Source organism: Poecilia reticulata, linkage group LG14 (genome assembly GCF_000633615.1).
Source record: "Poecilia reticulata strain Guanapo linkage group LG14, Guppy_female_1.0+MT, whole genome shotgun sequence".
Lineage (NCBI taxonomy): Eukaryota > Metazoa > Chordata > Actinopteri > Cyprinodontiformes > Poeciliidae > Poecilia > Poecilia reticulata.
In genome coordinates this window covers 27,327,140-27,334,653 of record NC_024344.1, presented here as the reverse complement: position 1 = coordinate 27,334,653, position 7,514 = coordinate 27,327,140, and the positions used below count along the sequence as shown (strand labels likewise).

General features: G+C 36.5%; 2 protein-coding genes across 5 annotated transcripts in view; both read left to right on the top strand.

Annotated features, from left to right (window-relative positions):
• ccdc15 (coiled-coil domain containing 15) overlaps positions 1 to 3,580 on the top strand; it is a 19,106-nt gene extending 15,526 nt beyond the window's left edge. For both annotated transcript variants that reach the window (XM_008428670.2, XM_008428671.2), the window contains exons 9-10: positions 2,735 to 2,883; positions 2,962 to 3,580. In XM_008428670.2, the coding sequence (XP_008426892.1) occupies positions 2,735 to 2,883; positions 2,962 to 3,011 (199 nt within the window). In that variant the 3' untranslated portion in view covers positions 3,012 to 3,580. The remainder of the gene's footprint in view (positions 1 to 2,734; positions 2,884 to 2,961) is intronic.
• Positions 3,581 to 7,235: 3,655 nt separating this feature from the next.
• The window catches only part of slc37a2 (solute carrier family 37 member 2), a 67,063-nt gene continuing 66,784 nt past the window's right edge, over positions 7,236 to 7,514 (top strand). For 2 of the 3 annotated variants that reach the window (XM_008428668.2, XM_008428667.2), the window contains exon 1: positions 7,238 to 7,514. This exon is cut by the window's right edge and continues 190 nt beyond it. The gene's annotated coding sequence lies outside the window, so the exon portion shown is untranslated. The other variant, XM_008428669.2, reaches the window with a different exon arrangement.

Genomic DNA, 7,514 nt, shown 5'->3' with positions numbered 1-7,514 from the left:
CTATCTATCTATCTATCTATCTATCTATCTATCTATCTATCTATCTATCTATCTATCTATCTATCTATCTATCTATCTATCTATCTATCTATCTACAACTAGACACACACACACACACACACATATATATATATATATACACTCACACAAAAATATTTAATATTTATTATTAGAATTATTTTCTCGCAAAAACGTGAATAAAGTGTGACAACTTTGCCGAAACATGTTGTTTGAGCTTTCACGGTGTCCGTAGTTCTCTAGATAAGTGCGCTGAACAAGTGCGTGTTTTCTCAGTGCTCATAACGAGCACGCGGTGCAGAGCGGCAAGAAGCCGCAGGGGGAACCATATCTGATGGGGAAACGCAGATCGACGTAACAGCGGCCACCAGGCTTATAATACACTGGTGGAAACCCTGAAATGATTTCTTTATTTTCGTTTTTAATGTATTTCTAATATTGTGTAAAAAAGCTTAAGTGGTTAAATGAATGTGCCCATTTTTTTTTATTCAATTAATCAATCATCAGAATAATCGATAGATTAATCAATAACTAGTAATAGTTGCATGCCTAATTGTTGAAATAGTAGCATACTTGGAGCAAAACTGCACAAAAAATATATACAAAGTGTGCATTTAAGAAAAGAAAAAACATTGACTGTAAACATGTCGTAACACTTTATTTGAAGGGGTGTGCATAAGACTGACATGACACTGTCATTTGGTAAATAATGACACTTAATGCAAAGTTGCTCTAAAAGTTGCACTGAAAGTCCATTAAAAATGCCAACTTTGCATTAAATTATCATAATTTACAAAATCATGCAAAGTTGGCACTTTTAATGGACTTTTAAAGCAATTTTGCATTAAAAGTGTCATTATTTACTGAATGACACTTTATGACAACTGTCAAACATTCATAAAGACTTCTTTATGTTCATGACAGTGTTATGTCAGTCTTATTCACACCCCTTCAAATAAAGTGTTACCAAATTCTGTAAGAAAAAAAAAATCATCTATTAAGCATCCAAGTTAATCCAAAAATCATCAACATTTCAGCCCTACACTGTGTTGATGTTAAGTCAATCAGAAAGGGTTGTTGAATCAAAGGCATCCTTTACTACAAATGATCAAGCGTTCACTAAAAGAATGCTCTGTTATTTCATTTTAGGCAATAAAATGAAATATTTAAAAAAGGAATTGAATCATTTGTTTATGTACATATTTTTATTAGAGATTTGCCGATCAGGTCTTATCCTGCCGATACCGATAACCCACGAGGGCCAATCACCGATACTGATCACCGATACTAATCACATAATTATTATTAGTATTTTTTTTTTTTACATTATGTGGAAAAAGGAACCATGAATTCACCTTAATTTAGACTAAAACTTGTTAATAACTTTTTCCAAGAAGAAAACTAAACTAAACAGGCATTGTGCAAATTGTGCTGCTATCAATAATTCTATCTTTAACAGACTTATCAGTCTGTTAAAGATAGAATTTTAGATAGAACATATGGAGGCTCTGAAGAGGCTAAATAATGCAAAGAGCCAAAATAAAACCTCTCAGCATTGCCAAAAAAATTCAAGTATAAAACTTAACATTCAAAGGCAAATACAGGATCCATTACAATAAACAATCCAGAGTTACTGAATGAAAACTTCCTGTTAGCATGGCGGCTAGCTGATYACTGCTAGTTCTGAGTGGCTGTTTCTGACTGAGCAGAGTAATTATGCAGAACAGGGAGGAGATTGATTATTTTTTTGAGATTATCTGTCTCCTGTTAGGACAGCGAAAGTTTTAATACGTATGTAAAATGTATTTTTAGGTTAGATGCTGCAGCTTTAAACAGAGGTTCGGTGTGAGAGTCACTACCAGGTGGAGCAGGTGGTGGAGCACCTGCTCCACCAGGTGGAGCAGAAGGTATTTCAGGTAGTGAAATATTACTACCTGTAGCGTAGCAGCGGTTCAACAGCGAGAGCAGAACCAGCGTCTTACATCGCAGCTCCAAGACTTAAATCATTTTGCTGGTTATTTGTTTAGCTTTCTGACCGTCATGCTAATCCGGGTGAGTGTTTGTAGCTGTGCGCTGCTTTACCTGCTATCTGATCCTCCATATGTCTTTTTTACTGCAGTGAGCCTCCATGTAGCCAAACTCCTCAAGTATAACATTGTTTTTATGTCGTATTAGCTTCGTTGTGTTGATGCATTTTGACCTGCTTCAATTTTCCGCCGCAACACGCAAACTTCCCCATTCACTCAGTGCGTTATAGTTCCACATCGCTAAGGATTTGTTGCTGCGCGTTTTGTGCAGAGTGAAGGAAAGAGGAGACCAGCTGCACAGGCAGGCTGAGAAATGAGATGCAGGTGATCGGTATCGGCGACAAGAGACCGTGATCGGCGATCACCGATCATGCACTTTTTCACGAAAATCGGCCGATTAAGATAGGTGACCGATCGATCGGCACACCTCTACTTTTTATGTATTTCTAATGTATAAAAAGATCATGAAAAATTTGCCAAATTTAGCTATTAATTAATCAATTAATAACTAAAATAATTTAGTTGCAGCCATATAATCTTTTTTGAGCTGCTTCAACATGAAATAAAAGCCCTCAGTGTTTAATCTTCATCTGTTTTAATGTGCAAACAGCCAAATTACTGCTTGCAGTTAATAGAAAGCAGCCAGAAATCATTGAGCTGAATAATAACCTGTACGTGACTCTCTGCAGGTTTGTCGAGGCTCTGAGAGCTCAGATGAAGGAGCGTTTGTCTCAGATGAAGCTGGAGCTCCCTACTCTCTGCTGCTGTGCCTGCTCTTTTTGGGATTCCCACCCCGACACCTGTGCCAACAACTGCATCTTCCACAACAACCCCAGAGGTAGTAACAGCACACCCTTATACCTATGCACACATATGGCCTGTGAACTGCTGTCTGAAATGCTTCTCTCCTCCACAGCGTATGCTAAAGCTCTGCAGTTAACACTGGTGAATTTGGACTTACTGTAATGGAAACTGCAATTTCTGAAGGAACTGGCGTCTGTCTGTCCGTTTTCATCAGATGTTTAATTAGACTTTAAGTGGTTGCATGCTGTAGTACTTTTCACACATAATCTGTAGCGTGAATTTGGCTGCTTGTATTTTATGTCACCAAATTACCTGGTCAGTTTAACATTCCCAGTGATTTTAATAGCATCCTGGTTGGACTAATTATATCCCCATTACTCTTTGTTAAGGTTCTAAGCCAGCTCAAACTCAACCTTCTAACAATTTAAGCAATACTTTTCTCGATTAGGTATAATGAATATTTTTTCTTTGTTTGCATTTTGTTAATAACTTTTCTTACTGTACTTATTGCAAATTATGAATTCTGTATATATGTGAACATTTTACATGTAATTATTGACATAATTTTACGAAGTCACATTGACTTTGTAAAATTATGTCACTGTGACTTTTACAGGAAATAAGTATCTGTTAAACTTGAATTACACTCATTGTTGTCAGGTGGATTTTGCAAGAATTGTCCTTCTGGTCTACTGTTTTTTAAAACAACTATTAAAAAAAATAAAATCTCACGTTTCCCTCACAATCTGTTAGTTTCTATGAGATTTCAGAATCGATACCACTCTGTCAGTCAGGAATGTTATGATATGAGCCGTTTATCGTGTTTCTTTAAGGCTTTATATAGTGACTTGCAAATGGCTTTTTTCAGATCCTAAACTTAAGTGTTTATCAAAGTTGTAATGAAACATATAATTGATATTTTATACTTATGCTTATTTTTACCTCACTACTATATCCAGTGAAGGATAAGAAAATATCTGCTTTCTCCATATTTATTATTATTATTATTATTATTATTATTATTATTATTATTATTATTATTATTATTATTATTATTATTATTATTATTGTCATTAGAGGCTAATTTCTTCACTGCCAATATATTTAATGTTTGGCACCTACATATACTCATTACGTTGCCACAAAACATTTAAATATTTTAGTAGAACAAACAACAGTTGTACTGGAGTAAATATTGCTGTTTCACATCAACGTGAATTGTAGTTGAAGCACTTTTTAAAATAAATGAACAGCTTCTGATTCAATCAGCAACAATAATTTGAAGTTTTGATGCATTAACTTGTGCACTAAGTAAGCAGATAAAAAATAATTAGGACTAAAACTCAATTTAAGCAAAGCCCTTCAAAAATATCCATCCTGGTTACATATGAAAGCTACTGACTTTCAAGGTTTTGCAATTTTATTTGAATAATTTGAATGTAGTTTGTGAATCATTTCAAATATGTCATCCACAGTTTTAGTTCCAAAAATCTCCAACAAAGCTGGTTGGACGAGACAGAATCCAGGTGAAAACTTGAGAGTGATTTGTTCTTAATATAATGAAGCTTGTTTTTCCTGTTCAAACTCAAAGTAATTATACCATGCCAATACACACCAAACTAATCTGGCAGAATCTTACTGATGACAGGTAAACCAGGTTACTTGGTTCAAAATGTTTTACATATCTGTCCATTCCTGCTGCCTATCTCCAGCGGTCAACGGGTGAGAGGTGGGATGACCCAGGACACGTCGCCAGTCCATCACAGGGCAACACAGAGACAGACAGGACAAACAACCATGCATGCACACACTTACACCTAAGACGAATTTAGAGAGACCCATCAACCTAACAGACATGCTTTTTGTCTGTGGGAGGAAGCCAGAGTACCTGGAGAGAACCCATCATGCACAGGGAGAACATGGAGACTCCATGCAGAAAGACCCTTAGCCTGGAATCTTGCTATAGAGCAGAGGTTCCCAAACAGTGGGGCGCGCCCCCTAGGGGGTTGGGGGGGCGCCATACCATTGCAGGTGGGGCGCTTGATGGATGAATAAAAAACCCCCAAAAACAACGATGAATGCTGGGGGGTCGAAGAGTATAACAGGAAGTCTCTAAGAGTGTCTCTACTCCCCAACCCCCGGACACACATCGTATAACACGGTGCGTCAAACAGGGAGTCTCTCTAATTTACATGTGGTTTAATTTATCCCTATTAAAATCTAATTGTTTCTCATAATAAAATCTTAGCATCACATTGAGGAAGAAACTTGGCAGAAAATGTTTGCCAAGTTTAGCAAATTTAGCGTTTGCTCCCAACTAAGTACGGCAAGTGATTTACCATATAATGGCCAATTGAATTGTCATTTTCTCAGTTCAGTTCTTGTCAAAACTAACTATTTCACTGTCAGGAAATGGTTCTTACTATCCAATCAAATTGTTTCTCATACCTTTTTTCATTCATACAAATTTTGGCTTTCAAAATAGTAACTATAGTCTAGTTTAACTTTATTTTATGTATTACAATCTGACGTGTTGCTCAAACCAAAAGAGCAATAAGTTTATGATAACAGAGAGACATTACCATATTTCTTTGCTGTAACCACGAATAGATTGTGTAAAATTGTTTCATATAATCATTTATAATTTTTATTTAGTGTGAAAGGAAAGAAGGCAGATTAAACCGAAATTATGCAAAGGTAACAGCTTGAATGACCACTTTTTGCAACCAAGGTGTGAGGAACGTTGGTACAAATTCCTGAGTAACTTCTTTTGTTTCCTGAAGACTAGTCTCTCAAACAAAATGCTTATTCACTTCTGATCACTTCTGGATTGCTGTTTTAAATAACAGCAATGCAAATGTGAGGACCATTAAGGTGACGAGTCACTGACTTAAACCCTCCATCCTGCTTGTTTGTGTCATTTTTACAGAATGGGGGTCAGTGTTAGTGAAAGCCCACACTGAACCTTGAATCAGATGACCACACCAGGTGCCACCAGGTGCCAGCTGCAATTTACACCATCTCTACCCTTAGGGTAATACCAGATTGGAGTATCAGTTTCAGTTGCAATATTCAGTTGCAATTTGGCTTGAACAACTGGAAGTCATAGATCCATCTTGCTTTGCATTACTGATTCAGGCTGCTGATGGTGAAATGGTCTGGAGGATACCTTTAGTTCACCTTGTGCTACTTTAGCATCTGTTGAAAGCTACCGAATATTTTTGCAGATTTTTTTCACTTCCTTTTGAGCTCAGTTTACCCATCTTCTAATTGCTAACTCCAGCAGGATAATGCACCAACATGCAAAGCATCTCAATATACTTTCTTTATCAAGTCTAATCTCCAATTTAGTAGCTGTGGCCATCTGCAAATCTTCTACAACCACGTAACACTAACACATCCATAACCACCAAAATCTCTAAAAATGTTTGACACCTTGAGTGTGTGACAAGAGGAACTGAGACAGAATGGTGGACCACCAACAGACCACAGCTCTCCAGCTGCTACTACCAAGAACATTTAACCTTTTTTTTAGCTTTTCCTTTCACAAGAATGATATATTTACTATTGTACACACATCCACAATAGTGTGTACAATAGTATTATATGTTTTAAGATACTTTAAAGTATTATAAAACATTTGTGGTTATCTTTGATGCAAAATTGTGGGTACTATATCAAAATCATAATGTTAAATGTTATAAACAACATATAAGCAAGTCTTTTACTAATCATGCTTCTTTCTTTTTTAAATTTAGTATTAAATGGAACTATTTTCTCAGATTTTTACTAAATCAGACCAGGGTGAACCGAAGTCTAATTGAATCCAATAAGGAGTGACCAAATTCTGTTCTTGTTGAAAAAAAAAGAAAAAGAAAAATCTGTCAATTTTTGGCATTTGTAATTTAACTGCATGATTCCTTGAATAAGGCAAATTTACAAAACCTGTGTCATGTTTTGGATCTACAATAATAGATCCCTTTCTTTTTGGTGACTATACCCAGCCAGCATGGCCAGGTTGGCCCTATATGGGGAAAAAAAGAGGGCAGACAATATGCCCTCTTTTTTCCATGGTGGCCCCATATAGGGCCACCATGGAAACTGCGGACAAAACCCTTTTGGGACCCATATTGTCTGCCCTCTTTTTTTCCCCATATAGGGCCAACCTAAGTTAAATATTTGTAAATAGGTAAAAAAAAACAAAAGTTAACACTTTAAAAAAAAAACTTAAATTAAAATATGATTTTTGTGCCCTACGATTACTTCCAACCTGATGGGTGTAGTAAAAATGTTGTACACCACTGGTTTAAAACATTGTTAGGAATGTGGCTTGATTATTTGTAAAATTAGCTTTCCATACAACGTTCTATTTACAGTGACGCGATTACGTAAAGACCGATTCTGACGTCGGGAGGCTACTCCTGGAAAATCTTGTGGAAACTCCACATGATTTTGTGCATATTTTGAGTATTAGTAGTTCTTTATTCTTGTCCGTAACGTTTCAGGTTTCAGGTTCAGGGAGGAAGGCTGACTCTTCTCACTGCTGTATATAAACTTAAATCATAGTATGGAGCTCTGCTGCATGAACACGGACTCCGTCTCCGCACTAGAAATCGGACGACGGCTGTTTTTCTCCTCTAACAGCTAACGTCTGCTTTTATCCAC